The 16,673-nt window shown below is 55.9% G+C and overlaps 1 protein-coding gene across 2 annotated transcripts in view; it reads right to left on the bottom strand.

Annotated features, from left to right (window-relative positions):
- Positions 1 to 2,753: 2,753 nt before the first annotated feature.
- Positions 2,754 to 16,673, bottom strand: part of LOC116953315 (uncharacterized) — a 69,333-nt gene continuing 55,413 nt past the window's right edge. The window contains exons 4-12 of one of the 2 annotated variants that reach the window (XM_032973410.2): positions 16,312 to 16,420; positions 15,193 to 15,281; positions 13,678 to 13,877; positions 8,059 to 8,165; positions 7,424 to 7,571; positions 6,917 to 7,097; positions 6,341 to 6,495; positions 4,954 to 5,378; positions 2,754 to 4,399 (exon numbers count right to left, since the gene is read on the bottom strand). In XM_032973410.2, the coding sequence (XP_032829301.2) occupies positions 3,441 to 4,399; positions 4,954 to 5,378; positions 6,341 to 6,495; positions 6,917 to 7,097; positions 7,424 to 7,571; positions 8,059 to 8,165; positions 13,678 to 13,877; positions 15,193 to 15,281; positions 16,312 to 16,420 (2,373 nt within the window). In that variant the 3' untranslated portion in view covers positions 2,754 to 3,440. The remainder of the gene's footprint in view (positions 4,400 to 4,953; positions 5,379 to 6,340; positions 6,496 to 6,916; positions 7,098 to 7,423; positions 7,572 to 8,058; positions 8,166 to 13,677; positions 13,878 to 15,192; positions 15,282 to 16,311; positions 16,421 to 16,673) is intronic. The other variant, XM_076074998.1, reaches the window with a different exon arrangement.

The raw sequence follows: 16,673 nt of genomic DNA, 5'->3' as shown, positions 1-16,673 counted from the left end.
GACCTCCTGTATAGCAGGCGAGGTAGTTAACATCTCCTACCCACCGTGATGATGATGAGAGAGAGACACGCAAACTCCAAATATACAGCAGCAGGCGTCAGGGTCTAATCCACGACCTCCTGTATACCAGGCGAGGTAGTTAACATCTCCTAGCCACCGTGATGATGATGAGAGAGAGACACGTAAACTCCAAATATACAGCAGCAGGCGTCAGGGTCTAATCCACGACCTCCTGTATAGCAGGCGAGGTAGTTAACATCTCCTACCCACCGTGATGATGATGAGAGAGAGAGACACGCAAACTCCAAATATACAGCAGGCGTCAGGGTCTAATCCACGACCTCCTGTATAGCAGGCGAGGTAGTTAACATCTCCTAGCCACCGTGATGATGATGAGAGAGAGACACGTAAACTCCAAATAAACAGCAGCAGGCGTCAGGGTCTAATCCACGACCTCCTGTATACCGCGCGAGGTAGTTAACATCTCCTAGCCACCGTGATGATGATGAAAGAGAGAGACACGCAAACTCCAAATATACAGCAGCAGGCGTCAGGGTCTAATCCACGACCTCCTGTATAGCAGGCGAGGTAGTTAACATCTCCTAGCCACCGTGATGATGATGAGAGAGAGACACGCAAACTCCAAATATACAGCAGCAGGCGTCAGGGTCTAATCCACGACCTCCTGTATAGCAGGCGAGGTAGTTAACATCTCCTACCCACCGTGATGATGATGAGAGAGAGACACGCAAACTCCAAATATACTGCAGCAGGCGTCAGTGTCTAATCCACGACCTCCTGTATAGCAGGCGAGGTAGTTAACATCTCCTACCCACCGTGATGATGATGAGAGAGAGAGACACGCAAACTCCAAATATACAGCAGCAGGCGTCAGGGTCTAATCCACGACCTCCTGTATAGCAGGCGAGGTAGTTAACATCTCCTAGCCACCGTGATGATGATGAGAGAGAGAGACGCAAACTCCAAATATACAGCAGCAGGCGTCAGGGTCTAACCCACGACCTCCTGTACACCAGGCGAGGTAGTTAACATCTCCTAGCCACCGTAATGATGATGAGAGAGAGACACGCAAACTCCAAATATACAGCAGCAGGCGTCAGGGTCTAATCCACGACCTCCTGTATACCAGGCGAGGTAGTTAACATCTCCTAGCCACCGTGATGATGATGAGAGAGAGACACGTAAACTCCAAATATACAGCAGCAGGCGTCAGGGTCTAATCCACGACCTCCTGTATAGCAGGCGAGGTAGTTAACATCTCCTACCCACCGTGATGATGATGAGAGAGAGACACGCAAACTCCAACTATACAGCAGCAGGCGTCAGGGTCTAATCCACGACCTCCTGTATACCAGGCGAGGTAGTTAACATCTCCTAGCCACCGTGATGATGATGAGAGAGAGACACGTAAACTCCAAATATACAGCAGCAGGCGTCAGGGTCTAACCCACGACCTCCTGTACACCAGGCGAGGTAGTTAACATCTCCTAGCCACCGTGATGATGATGAGAGAGAGAGACACGCAAACTCCAAATAAACAGCAGCAGGCGTCAGGGTCTAATCCACGACCTCCTGTATACCTGGCGAGGTAGTTAACATGGTGTGTCCCGCCCAGGCCACAATGGTTAAGGCTCAGGCGAGAACGGCAGACCAAGCAGGGGCAGTGCGCCCGAGGGGTACGTCCGCCGCGGAGATGGAGCGATGGGGATCGGCTCGTGGAGAGCCCCCGGGGGGTTGTTGCATCGTGCCACAGCGGAGTATGTAGTGGATAGAGCACGGCCGATGACGGATCGCACGTCATTTTGTATGCGTGGTGCGTTGGTATGTTGTTGCGCGTATGCGCGTGTGCGTGTGCACGTGTGTGCGCGTGCGTGTGTGGAAGCGGTCTCGTGGCGGTTAACGCGCGGCGCCACGAACTCGGCGACCTGAGTTCGATTCCCGCTCACGGCCAACATCAGTGACTCCTCTAGGTCGACTAAGCCTCGGATGAGAGACCCAGTGTGGTGTGTAAATTGTCACCAAGAGAGAGACAAAAGCGGCCGGGCGTGCTGCTGGCCACCCACCCCCTCGTGTGCCGTTCGGGCCTTCACAGGCGGCTACTCGATAACATAACAGTCTGTTAAGGCTATCGGGGGGATCTTTACGTCACGTGTTCCTGCATGTATGAACATATGACGTACGCTACGTGTGCATGCGTGCCCGTGTGCACGGTTCGCGTTTTCACGTGAGTGTACTGTTGTAGGGAGGGCCCTTCTCATGACACAGCTGGTGTCTCGGTGGTAAAGGCGCAGCCCTGCAATTGCCAGCTCACGCCCACCGCTGGCGGAAGCTCCAGAGAGCCCCTCTAGAGGGCAATCGGTCGAAACGCTCCCACGCTGGCAGGACGTCTCGGGGGGGGATGTTCTTACCCACGCTTGACCCCACCACACGTGACCTGCCGATCGAGTTAACTGCGGTTGAACCCACCCATGACGAGCTGGAGTGGTGGACAGAGGCGGTGCGGTGTGTGGGTGGGGGGGTGGGTTTAAGAAAGTCGCTCCCAGTGTTTCAGCTGCTGTGCCGGGAGGTTGAATCGAACCGGCGCTCTCACCGTGACACTGCCGCTGTGGCATCGTGCCCGACGGAGTACGCGCGTGCGTTGAACGTCTATCGCACCGCACCGTGCTCGATGGGAAGTGCGGATGACGAGTGTGAAATAGGTGCACGAATGAAATATTAAATTGATTCATGGATAAGTCATCAACAATACAACCTCAGGCATCGGTTTATTGATGAAGTTCGCACTTTATAGAATAAAGGGGGGGGGGCATCTTGTAGCCTTATAACCGGTGATATTCTCCAAGTATTCTTGGATGTTGGGCCTTCAAAAGTGAACATCAAATGCCATCAACTCATGCAACAAAGTGGCTTTGAATATGGACAGAGTTAATTTCGTTTCTCCCCCTCGCATTTTTAGTTTTTTTTTCCAACGTGACCCAAAACAATTGCAGCTACTCCGTTTTCTGATAAAATAATAAAAAAGTAAATATCAACAATAATAATACAGGTCTCATTAAATTGTACATTTATACTCGGGGAGTCTCTGAACAGTCCTCTCGATCCACTGGCATCGAAATCTCTCCGTCTGTGGACGCCACCGCTATTCCACACGAGCCACATCGTTTGATCGACGTCTTCTCCCCAACCATTATATTAACCTCTCTCTTGATTTCAACGGCGCTTTGTCCACCCGACCGCCGCCGCCCGCCCACCCGCCAGCGCTATCCAACTTGCAGGCGAAGTGCAAAACGCATCCCCGGGCCAGTCGCGTCCCACGAAACTAACGGCGGCGGCGGCGGCGGCGAGACCACGAGTCGCTCCGCGGTTCACCCAGCCCGGGGGGGATGAGACGAAAAAAAAATAAAATCCCGGCCAGGAAACTATCTTCCGTTCATGATGATCACCGACGTCCCGTTGAGCTGCAGGTGTCCGTGGTGGCCGTGATGAATCCCGGCGGCGTCGAAGCCCGTCCTCTCGCCGTACCCCGACAGCGAGAACCCTCCGGCCTTCCCGTCCGCCGCACCGCCGCCCCCGCCGGCGAGGGTCCCGGGGGCGCCGCCCGCGACGATGCCGGCGGCGCCGTAGCAGGCGTGCCTCGAGGCGGCGCCGTAGCCCGAGTAGGCGCAGGGGGAATGCTCCGCTTCCCCCGCGCCCGCCGCGACGTCGGCCGGCGAGCCGCGGTCGTGCCGGGCGGCCGCGTCGCCGGGCCCGCCGCGGTGGAACCGCTCGCGGAGCTCCGGCGGCGAGCCGTGGTGGTCGGCGTCGCCCGCCGACCCCTCGTACGCCGCCGGCTTGAAGTCGCGGGCGTAGAGGCCGCCCGCCGCGGCCGCTGCCTTGCCGTAGGCGAGCGTCTGCGGAGGGGAGTGGGTGGACGGTTGGATTCGCGAGTAGTCCAGCACGGTTTGCGAGGAGCTGTGCTGTTGCTGCTGCTGATGGTGGTGATGGTTCTGCTGTTGTTGTTGTTGTTGCTGGTGGTGGTGATGCCTTTGTGCCTGTTGCTGCTGCTGCTGTTGATGATGATGGTTCGTGGGCGGTGAACAGCTGGCGTAGGTATTGCCATTACCGCCACCGCCGCCACCTCCTCCGTGAGATCCCTCAAGCGACGACGTCGATGACGGGCTCGGGAATTTGGCGACAGACGAAGACGTCTTCTTGGAAGGAGCCAGACGCCTCTGCTCCTCTTCCTTAATCATCTGTTGCGTCGCTTGGATGAGTGATTCAATGCGACTCGGTTGCTGCTGCTGATGCTGCTGCTGCTGATGATGATGATACACCTCGCTCGTGTAATCGTCCGCCAAGCTGAGCCCAGCGTGGTCCACCCCACGCCACCCGTTGCTTCCTGTAACCACCAGCACGATTGCGCGACGAGTTAAGATACGTGTTGGAATCAGGATCTCCACTGAGACTGGTGGAAGCCGATGAACTACGTTAGGGGAGGGGAGGGGGCATCAAAATATCTGGCCCGGTGGCTCAGCGTAAGAGCGAGTGGCTCACAATCGGAAGGTTGTTGAGTAAAATTCCTGGTTGGGGGGGGGGGGGATTGACTCATCCACCGCACCACTGCCACACAGAGAGAGTGGAAGGACTCAGAGGTGCCAGGAGGAGGAACCACAGATGAGCGGTGAGGCAGCAGCAGCAGCCACGTGGTGAGCCCACCCAAGCTCTGCGGTCCTCTATATAGTAAGTTGTTCTTGGCCAATTAATGAGTGTTTGCATGCGGGAGGAAACTGGAGCACCCAGGTAAAACATACGTTGTACGAGTGGAGGAGATGAGGGCCATTGACGATCGTGATGATGGTGACAATCACGACAATGATGATCATGGTGACGATGATGGTGACATTGATGGTGACGATGATGGTGACGATGATGGTGACCCTCTCTCGTGCTTACCGTGCGCTGCGTGGAAGGGCATGGCGTGTGAGGGAGGGGCGATGACCCCGCCGCCGCCGCCGCCGCCGTACGAATGCCTCGCGTCCCCGCCGGCGCGCAGCGCGTAAAACCCGGAGCGGACCGCCTGCCACCGGCACTCCGACTCCACGTCGGCCGTCACGCCGGAGGGGGCCGCTGGCACGGCCGCGGTGAGCGCGGCCGCGGCGACCGCGGCGGTGGCGGCGGCGGCGCTGGCGGCCGCGGCCGCCGCCGAGGAGGAGGACGAAGAGGAGGAGGGGCAGTGGTAGCGGCCGTGCTGGCCCAGCGGCCCCCGCAGGGGGCTGGCGTCGTACTGCGGGTAGGAGCCCAGCGCCGGCTCCGACGAAGCGAAGGCCGGGTGCGGGTCCTCGTAGGACAACGAGGAGATGGTGGTGGTGGCGGTGTCGCTGTGGGGACACGGACACACACGCGCGCGGATGAAGATCTCTTGGGGCAAGCAATGTTGGCCAACGTGGCGCACGAGGGGGCGGGTGGCCAGCATCGGCGCCCGGCCGCTTTTGTCTCCCCAGTGGCGATGACTACACATCACAGCGGGTACTCGACATGGTTGGGGGAGGCCCAGGACCGGGTTTAGGCCATCGTCACCGGTGTCGCTGGCCGTGAGCGGGAATCTAACTCGGGTTGCCCGGGTTCGTAGCTCAGCACGCTAACCGCTGCACCACCACTCCCCACACTCACACGCGCACAAGGCAAAGATCCCCGTATAGCCTCAACAGACTTGGGCAAGTGCTGTTATCGAGTAGCACACACGCACGCACGCACACACACGCGAGCGTTGCTGTGCCGCGTCTCTATGTGCCCAGCACTGACCCGCATGGTGCCACGTAACCCCTACGGCCCACACGGTGAAGGGAGGCGTTCATCCAGCAGTGGATCGTACATGGCCGACGACAACGATGCTGATTAATGATGACGATTTTTTTAATTATGATGATGGCGATCATTCGGATGATGATGACGGTGGCTTAATTACAACGATGATCATCGGGATGATGACAATCATGATGATGATCGTCGCGATGGCGGTGATAGCTATCATCATCGTCATTGAGGAAGATGTTGATGATCATCATTCGGATGATGATGAAGACAATGATGGTGATCATAACGATGAGCACATTTATGATTATGGAGATAATGATGATAATTAATTATTAGGATGATGACGATAATGACCACGATGATCACAGCGATGACGACCACAGCTATCATCATCGTCGTCGTTATCGGTAGGACAGCGTCATCCATAGCACGGCAATTATTGTCGCCGGCTATCCTGGCACAGGTCGCGCGTGGCTAGCGAGCGGGACACTGGCCGTGGTGGTGTGCGGTGCAGGCGTTGGCGTACGGGTGGGACAGCGTGTAGGTGTGCTGCGTGCTGGCGTAGGCTGCGTCCCGGAACGGCGTGCCGAGGGGCGGAGGGGACTCGGCGCACGACTGCTCCTCCCACTGGCTCTCGCGGTCCGAGTCACCCCTCTCGGAGTAGAAGGTCGTGTGGTGCGTCTAGAGAGAGACACACACAGATTAACATCCCCCCGTATAGCCACGCAGAGTGATGCATCCGTGGGTGGCTGAAAGACGCTCCCTGAATGGGTAGCTGAGTCACGAGACTTAAGTGGGTGGATGAGTCACATGGGTTGCCGAGTCACGCATTTGAGTGGGTTACCGAGCGATGCGTCTGAGCGGGTGGATGAGTCACGCGTCTTGAGTGGGTTCCTGAGTCACGCGTCTTGAGTGGGTTGCCGAGCGATGCGTTTGAGCGGGTGGATGAGTCACGCGTCTTGAGTGGGTTCCTGAGTCACGCGTCTTGAGTGGGTTGCCGAGTAACGCATCTAAGTGGGTGGCTGAGTCACGCGTCTGAGTGGGTGGATGAGTCACATGGGTCGCTGAGTCACGCGAGAAGCAGGAGGAGCTTCGCCCCCACCTGTGGGTAGGGCGACGCGCGGGGCTTGCCCCGGTGCTTGGCGGAGCGCCCCTTGGCCGGCCGCCGGCCCTCGGGCTGCTGCTGCTGCTGCTGCTGCGCGTCGGTGCTGGCCAGCTCGCTCGCCACTTTGCGGGCGTGCATCTGCTCCAGGGAGAGCTGCAGGTCCTTGTACTCCACGTCCCTGCGTGCACACACAACGTCCCGCGCACCTCCGATTAGCACGGTTGGCTACGCACGGTGCGAACAAACACGTCCCAAATGTCGTCTCGAATCTCAACCCAAACGTTGCTTTACACCGACGATGATGACGGCAATGACGATGATGATGATGATGACTGACGACAACGATGTTGACTATGACAATGACGACGATGATGACAATGACAATGACGACGATGATGACAATGACGATGGCGACAGTGACGACGATGAAGAAGACAATGACGACGAAACAATGACGTGAATGACTACAATGATGACGGCGACGACGACCAGTCAGGGGCTCACGTGAGGACGTAGTTGACGCTGACGATGCAGTGCGGCCGCGACGAGCGGCTGTTGTGCACGATGGTGGCGCAGCTCTGCATCCACACCCAGCCGCCCCGCTTGGCCAGGAAGCGGTAGTACTTGGTGGTCACCTGGCCCTTCACCAGCACTGAGCACCACGCGGACGGACACGGCACACGCACGCGGTGTCGCGATCATCGTCCAACAGCTCCACCCACGTCACAGACTCACCTGCCACGGACACGATCTCGTCGTCTACAAGTAGGGGGGCGGGGGGGGCGATAATTGCTGCTGTGTGGTCTAGCCTACGGGCACCCCCGGTGGCAGCTGTCTCTGTGCATTAGGGGCACCCCCAGTGGCAGCTGTCTCTGTGCATTAGTCTACAAGTAGGGGGTGACAATTGCTGCTGCTGTGCGGTCCAATAGCCTAGGGGCACCCCCAGTAGCAGCTGTCCCCGTGTATTAGTCTTCCAGCAGGGTGCGACGATTACTGCTGTGTGGTCGAGCCTAGGGGCACCCCCAGTGGCAGCTGTCCCTGTGCATTAGGGGCACCCCCAGTGGCAGCTGTCCCTGTGCATTAGGGGCACCCCCAGTGGCAGCTGTCCCCGTGCACGAGCCCGCGGTGCGGTGACTCACGCAGGTGGTGGGCGTAGCGCAGGTGGAACACGTCACAGCCGTGCACGTGGTGGTAGAGCGTCTTCTCGATGAGGTCCTGCGGCTCGTAGCCCGTGAGCGCCGACACCCTGGCAACACAGTGGCGGGTTGTCATCGTCAGTGACGTCATCGACGGCAGTGACATCATCGTCGACAGTGACAACATCATGACATCAGTACCGATAATAGGAATCTTATCATCATCGGATGCATCGTCGTCATCATCATCCTTGGTAAAAGTATTATCATCATCGTTATCACCATCGTCGTCAGTGGGCATCAACAGCATCAGCAATAATGATTAATAATCGAATCATTACAGTCATGAATAATCTCACCATCATCAATAATCATCTCATCGTCATCAACAGCACCAGCGTCACCAAAGTCATCGCCGTGTGTGCACGAATGGCTTGCCAACATCGTTATCATCATTGTTATCATCATTGTCATCATTGTTATCATCATTGTTATCATGATCGTCATCTTCATCATCAGCGTCACAATTATCAGCAGCAGCAAGTGCAGCCTCAATAATTATCATGCATCGCTTGTCATCAGTAATGTCAAAGAGATCTCACCACCACCAATAATATCGCCTTAATTAACAAAATGTCATTAATGAAATCATCCCAGTTGCCACCATTATTATCAACAGTTGCAGTGATTAAATTCGTAATATTAAATGACAACCATCGCAGGGTCTCCAGGTATAGCGATGGCGTGGGGAAGCCGCCATCCAGCAATGGATTGATCATGGTGGATGATGGATAAATTATTTAAAAAAAACTAATACATTTTCCATCATTTGAACTATTAAATGTATTATGACAATTGTATTCATCATCAACAGTAATTCATAACCAATCATGAAGAACGTCATTCACCTTCCATCATCATCTAAATTAACGTTCACCATTAATCAAATCACATCATCGTTCAAATACACCATCGCCTTCAGAATGGCAATTAACTTCTCGTGACTTTGAAAGTACGTATGTTGAACTTCTTTCGCACCAACCGCGCTAATCGGAGGTCTTTCACATGACAGGTAAAGGCGCAGCCCCTGCAATCAGTTGCCGGATTATCCTCGTAGCAAAAGTAGTAGCTACTACACGTGTAGTAGCTACTACACGTGTAGTAGCTACTACATGTGTAGTAGCTACTTGTGTAGTAGCTACGGGCCCCGCACTTTCAAGGGCCCCGCGCTAAATACTTTAAAGCTATCAATTCCAGTTCAGTGATTCTGCACTTGCTCTATTACTATAGTACTATACCGCCTTCAACTTTTACGAACAACTGGGTGTTTAAGGTTAGCGATTTGTCGTATTATCTGGCTCTATAGCAAAAAAATATACAATTACTTTACTGTGCAAGTAAAAAAATTAGGTGTTTTAATATGTATGTGTGTTTTTTTAGGGCCCCTTCATAACAAATGCTACAGGCCCTGCACGAGCCTCATCCAGCACTGGCTGCAATGGCTCGCCCACTCGACGGAGCTGGACGAGGTCTCCTTCCCCGGGACACACAGCGGGGCCTCCTCTTCCACGCTCGCCCGACGTTTCGGAAAAGAAGTCTATAATTGGCGTCGCAAAAAAAGAAAAAAACGACCCAAAGCGTGCAATTTTAACTATAAATCGGAGGCGACTAGAATTTTAGAAGTTTACCAAACGTCGCAGCCGGCGTCATTTCCACCGCCTCGATTCACCGAGTCACGTCCCGGCAATTAACCGGGCGTGGGTGGCCACGCGAGCGATGATGAATCGTGCAGCGTTCGAGAGGCTGGCTGACATCACCCCCCCCCCCCCCCACCACCGATTAGCACGGTTAGGCTACGTACGGTACGAAAAAAGTTCAACATACATGCGCGTCCGTTTACATTGCCGACTGCGCTGCTCTCGACACAGCACAGAGAGGGCGCTTTGAGAGGCTTTGAGTGGCAGGGCAGTTTTGCCCGGTCACTCAAACCCCACGGGGTGGGTTGTGCAACATCGAGCGGCTGACCCTCGTTAAGACGTCAACGTTCGGCGAGCAACGTGGAGCCACGCGCAGCACGCACGGCCATCAACACACACGGCCTGTCACGCCAGCGTCCCACCCCCACCGCGCCACCCACACACGGCTGTGGGGGGTGGGGGGGTACATGGGGTATGTATTTCTTTATTGTTTAAACTATGCAAGTAAACCCATTGAGACCCACAGGAAATGCATAGAGACCCATAGAGATACATAGAGGCCCATTTAGATACATAGAGACCCATAGGAGATGCATAAAGACCCATAGAGATACATAGAGACCCATATAGGTACATGGACACCCATAGAGATACGTAGAGACCCATAGGAGTTACATAGAGACCCATAGAGATGCATAGAGACCCATTGACACTCATATATATGAATAGAGGCCCATAGAGATACTTTAAAGACAGGCCACAGTAGCAGTGCGACTGTGGCCACGCTACGGACTGCACAGTGAACACCACTGTGGTCGTCTGCGCTCCTTCAACGGAGGAGGTGGAGGAACAGCGACACGACACGAACTCTACTGAAGCCCTCTCGTCGTGATCAGCAGCAGCAGCAGGCCTCAGCATTGGCATCGAGCTCCTGAACATGTTGTTTGTTGCTGCTGCTGCTGGCACCATGCATGCACGAGTAGGATAGAACATGCCACGTCCCAGCAGCACTAGCGTACAATCATCTTCACCCAGTCGCGTAACCACCACCACCGCTACCCCCATCCCATGCACGATTCTGGATAGTCTAATTGTTTTTGAATGACCCCCCCCCCCGCCGTGTCGCCTGTAACAGACTGTTGGGGCGAGTGCTGTCCGCGAGTAGCAGCACCTATGAAGGCTGGCACGGCACACGAGGGGGATGGGTTGGCCAGCACTACGCCCAACCGCCTTTGTCTTCCTTGTGGCGTACCAGATACTCATTTGAGTTGACCAAGTCGAGGCCCAGGACCGGTTCGGATAATCGTCGCCGGAGTTGGTGGCCGTGAGCGGGAATCGAACTCGGGTCGCTGGGTTCGTAGCGCAGCGTAACGCTGACCGCTGTGCTACAAATCACGCGAAACTCCGGACATCCTCGCCGCATCGCGCGCTTTCAGATGCGCTTCAGCGTCCGTCTGGAACGCTCTTCCTGTCGATATTGGGATGCCACTGGGGAGCGCCGCACTTTTAAATCCTCGAGGTTGAAAATTCGTTTCTTTAGAACCGCTTCGTGGCACAGTTTAGTGTGTTGTCCTTCCCCCGCGCCTCCGCTTAGCGCGGTTGGCTACGCACGGTGTGAAAGAAGTCCACAGACTGTACGTACATACATCCTCCTCCCCACCCCCTGGTACAGACGGACGGACGGAGCGAGACGCCTCGGCGCTCCGAGCCCAGTCGTTGGCGAGCGTTGATAAAGGGGGGGGGGGGGTGGGGGGAGGTTGTTGAGAGGGGGAACACAAGGAAGCGTTTTCTCATTCCCAGAAACATTTTGGTCGCCGTAGCTTCCTCGCGACACCACCGTGTTTACGTCCTTTTGTTTATTTGGCGGTGCCCGGTTTTTTTTATTTCGCACCGCCCGCCCGCCCGCCCGCCCGCCCCTTGTTTGTTTTACTCTCCCGTTGGCGAGCGTCAATTCGCTGCCCTGTTTAGTGGCGGTAACATTTTCGTCCCCCCCCCTCCTCCATCAAGACGTTCAGCTGATGCGTCGCATCTCGGTCAAACCGCGCGGACTCGCTAATGGCCCGTGCCTGAACGCACACAGACGGACAGGGAGGAGGCGCGCACAGGCGGACAGGGAGGAGGCGCGCACAGGCGGACAGAGAGGAGGCGCGCACAGGCGGGCAGAGAAGAGGCGCACACAGGCGGACAGGGAGGAGGCGCACACAGGCGGACAAGGGAACACAGAGGTAGATCGAGAACCAAATGAATGGAGAAAAAAAGACCAGGCAGACAATTAGATAGACACGCAGACAAATGGACAGGTAGATTGATGATGTTAGTTACCTAGCGAGACAGGCAAACGTATACATAGACAAATAGTCTGACAGACAGACAAATAGCCTGACAGATAGACAAGTAGCCTGGCCTACAACAACAACCGCCAATCGTCACCAAATGGCGGTGAAATCCCCACGGCGCCCGTGCCAGGCTAGGTGCACTTTGAGGCTATCACGTGGTGTTTCGAAGGCTCGCCTCTGGCAGGAAGTCACGGGATAGACCCAGGTGCCACGGGTTTGCAGACTGAGATGACTGGCAGATGCACCACCCGTGCTCCCGACTATACCAACAGACGCACACACACTCACAACCGAAACCCTGACCAAATGTTTCAACACATTCGACAATTAACACTGCGGTCTCAAAAGGAGCAATGATATACAATGGGCGACGTTTCGGGCAATGGCCCTTCTTCATGGCAAGAGGGGGGCATTCGCCCAAAGCGTCGCTTTACGATATTCCTTCCAAGGCCACACAGCGTTGTCATTGACGCGGAATGTGTCGAGTTTACATTTTTTTTAATCGTCCGTGCTTATGCGCCACCGCCAACGCAGCCAGGAGGCTGCTCGCGATGTCCCCATCGCCTCCACCCGACACGGCCAAATAATAACCGCGGCCGTCACGTGACGATCGAGCGTGGCCGGTTTGCTACAGCCTCGGCAGCATCACGCGTGGTAGTGCCGGTGGTGGTGGTGGTGCTAGTGGTTGTGGTGCTGGTGGTGGTGCTAGTGGTTGTGGTGCCGGTGGTGGTGGTGCTGGTGGTGGTGGTGCTAGTGGTGGTGGTGCCGGTGGTGGTGGTGCTGGTGGTGGTGCTAGTGGTGGTGGTGCTAGTGGTGGTGGTGCTAGTGGTGGTGGTAGTGGTGGTGCTAGTGGTGGTGGCGGTGCTGGTGGTGCTGCTGGTGGTGCTGCTAGAACATAAATTTTAACAGCTGGGTCTGACGTTTCACTGACAGATTCAGCATTCTCAGGCAGGTGCCAGGTATGGGATCTTGGAAATTTTGAGAGTAAGCAAGGATCACACTCGAAGCTAAAGTGCACGCAGATACACACAAAAGACAAAGATACCCCATGTAGCCTTAACAGACTGTCAGCGAGTACCTTTGAAGGCCGGCACGGCACACGAGGGGGTCGGTTGCCAGCACCACGCCCAGCCGCCTTTGTCTCCCTAGTGCCGATGTTTACATACTGCACCAGGCACTCGTATGAGGCCGAGTCGAGCTAGGGGAGGCCCTGAACCGATTCAGATAATCGTCACTCGCGTTGGCAATAAGCAGGAATCGAACTCGGGTTGTCTGGTTCGTAGTGCAGCGTGCTAACCACTACAATACCGCTCCCCAGCAGCACCGCACGCTGTTGGCAGTGGTGCCTTCCTGGACAGCGATCCGTGCAACTTCTTAACAATGGAGAAATCCGATGAGCTATGAAGCTCTTTTTCACACATGTCCAGTAGGGTCAGCAAGTTTCAGTAGCAGCAGCAGCATCATCATCATCACCGCCAAATGAACCCACAAGAAACCCATAACCACACAAACGCGGCGCTCGCGAGCGCATCAACGAGGGACGACGCGAGCGAGAGCTCGCTCACACCGCCCGCGAGTCGAGCGCTCACCGCGAGTCGAGGAAGATGAGCTTCATGTCGAGCGAGGCACGGAACATGAACATGTTGGTGTGCAGCTTGATCTCGGTGATGGCGCTGGGCGGCAGTGAGTGGCCCACGGCCACCAGGCCGACGTTCTGGTAGCACGCCTCGAACGGAGAGACGTCGAGCGCACACGGACGCACCTTCAGGTAGCCGCTGCAGTGGATCACCTGCCGGGCACGGGGGGGAGGGTAGAGGGGGCAGCGGGCAGAGGAGGAGGAGGAGGGATGAGCGTTGAGCGTGTCGGGGCTGCCGTGGCGAGCCGCCAATACGGTAGAAAGCAGGGCTCGAGGTTCAGAGTTCATGCCGATGGCGTTCCGGGGTTGTTTTCTTTCCAGGGCCGCATTGTCACGATTTGTAATTATTAAAAACAAAAAAAAAGATTTGGAAAAAGTGCCGTGGCCTGGCAAGGAAAAGTTTAAAGAGTAATCGGTCAACGTGTCTAGGTGGTGGTTCTTCTTCTTCTCATAGCACGTGGGGTGTGAGAGGGGGAGAGGGGAGGGGAATCGAAGGTGAAGGCAACTACAAATTCCCACGTGATGATGATAAGCCGCTAAGGGTGAACTGTCATTTGTGGCCAGGTCGCTTCTGAAAAAGAGCTGTATAGCTCAGTGGGCCTGACCTGTAAAAATGCTAAATTAGTTTTAGTTTACAGCTCGGAGAAATCTCAGTGGGCCTCACCTGTAAACATACTAAATTAGTTTTAGTTTACAGCTCGGAGAAATCTCAGTGGGCCTCACCTGTAAACATACTACATTAATTTTAGTTTACAGCTCGGAGGAATTTCGCCGGAAGTTGTGGGGGTTCGATCCCAGACCCTGGCGATGCTGCTATTGTATGTCTGGAGTCCGCGTGTTCTCTCTCTCTCTCTCCCCGTGGTGGTCCCAGCGCGGATCTCTCTCTGGGTTCCTCCTCTGGTTTTGCGCACCACCCCACCCCCTGCTCCACATCGAGAGTGAACGCGCGCTCAGATGATCTTGCCGCCACTATCAATCCCCACGTGCGGTGATGACGACGACGATGATGTCAAACGCTGCGACGATGAGCTATCATCACGTGTGGCCAAGTCGCTTCCGAACGAGAGCTAAAGAACTAACAGCTCAGTGGGCTTTAATGTGCCTTGAGATTTTACGAGAAGCGCTTCCTAAAATCTGTCATAAGTATTATTTCATATTTATTACAATTATTCTAATTGTTGTTTGGCGACCGTCACCATAACTGTAAGCCGTGCAATCGAGTGTCTCTCCCCGACGGCGGAGACCCGAGGTGCTTTGTCGTATTTTTTGTCTCTCGTCCTTCTCCCCCGCGCCTGCGATGAGTACGGCCGGCCACGTGCGGCGCGAAAGAAGGATGCAGCGTGCGGTTACGTCACCAGGAGCCGGATAGACCAAGTGGCTCTGCCCGACGGAGGTGACCGGCAACAACAACAACAACAACGTGCGCCGGTGACCGCTCACAACAGCGGCCCCTTCGGGGTTTGTTCACCTTGTATCCTCCGCACGTGAGCCCCGCGTTCCGCTTGGCCAGGACGCATTTCATGCGCAGGAAAAACGATCGCTCGATCTCCAGCTCCGCTGGAGGAGGACGGAGAGGGGTGGTGGGTGGGGGGGAGGGAACGGAGAGGGGCGTGTGAGCAACTGGTAAAGGCGCAGCCCCTGCAACTGCCTGCCCATGCCCCCCGCCGCCGCCGCCACCACCGCCCCCCAGCTGGCCTGGGTCGAGCTCTCAAGAGAGGGCCCCCCCCTCCGTCTCTCCGTCTAGAGACGGCCCGAGGAAAGTGTTCGTCCAGCAGTGGATCGATCGTGGCTGACGATGAAGATCGACGTACCGTGACTAATAATAATAATAATTAGTTGTAAAAAAACACGATTGATTTGATGCCATCATCACATAAATTAACATCAAATAGTACTTAATGTAAATAATTAATAAATAATGATCACCCTCATTCACTTGAGGGTTTAATCAAATCGCATCATCACCATTCAAATACAAATATCGTCTTTAGAATGATAAGTAACTGCTAACGTCTTCCGCAAAATTGGTAAAGGCACAGCCCTGCTATTGCCCGCTCACGTTACCACTGTCGGAAGAGCCTTCCACTGGAGGAACTCTGGAGATGCCCGCTGTTGGGTACTTGGCTTTCTCTTCCCTGCCAGCAAGACGTCTTGGAGAAGGCGACAGTACCCACACTTCACCCCACGGCGCGCGATCCGACGCACACCACGAGCGACCCCGTTTCGACTGCCACACCCGGGAGATGGAACCAGGGGGGAATTGTGTCTCCAGCGTACTGCACAGCGCCACCAACCCCGGCCACCCGAGCTCGACTCTCGCTCGCGGCCGACGACGGACATCTGAAGCGGTCTCGGGGCATCCGCTAGCCCCACTTGGCCTCGATCGGCTACCTGGCGCGGTGTCTAAGACATCAGCACCGGGGTGAAGAAGGCGGTCGAGGGAGCGGCGTGTGACCCAATGCCAACCGAAATCGTCCGGCTGGGTGCTCGCGAGCCTCCAGCACTTGCCCCCATCGGTCTGTTGAGGCTACGCGGGGGGAGCGGGGGGGGGGGGGGAGGCAGCTTTGTCCCGCCGCCGCCCTCTCACCTTGCACGAAGTTGGAGTGGAAGGGCTGGTGGAAGGTCAGCACGGCCGTCATCTCGTCGTGATCGGCCGGGTGGATGTACTCAAAAATACTGTTCCCTGTCAATTCTACCTACACACACAGAGCGGGGCGGGCGGGTGGCACGGTCAGAGGCGGCGGTGGCGGAGCGTGCAGGCGGTGCAACTGCACCCGGGGACCCATGGGACAGAGCCCCCCCCCGGGACGGAACCCCCCAGACCCCCTGCCCCCAATCCCAGAGCCCCACGCCCACCACATTCACCCGCTGGGTCACCGACACCGCACACCTGGATGCCACCGACGTGACGCAGAGAGACAGAGACATGGAGAGAGATGTACACACAGG

Source organism: Petromyzon marinus, chromosome 51, assembly GCF_048934315.1.
Source record: "Petromyzon marinus isolate PM22_M1 ecotype Great Lakes invasive population chromosome 51, UKy_Petmar_22M1.pri1.0, whole genome shotgun sequence".
NCBI lineage: Eukaryota > Metazoa > Chordata > Hyperoartia > Petromyzontiformes > Petromyzontidae > Petromyzon > Petromyzon marinus.
Note: the sequence above shows the minus strand (reverse complement) of the source record. Positions and strands in the feature narration are given on the sequence as shown.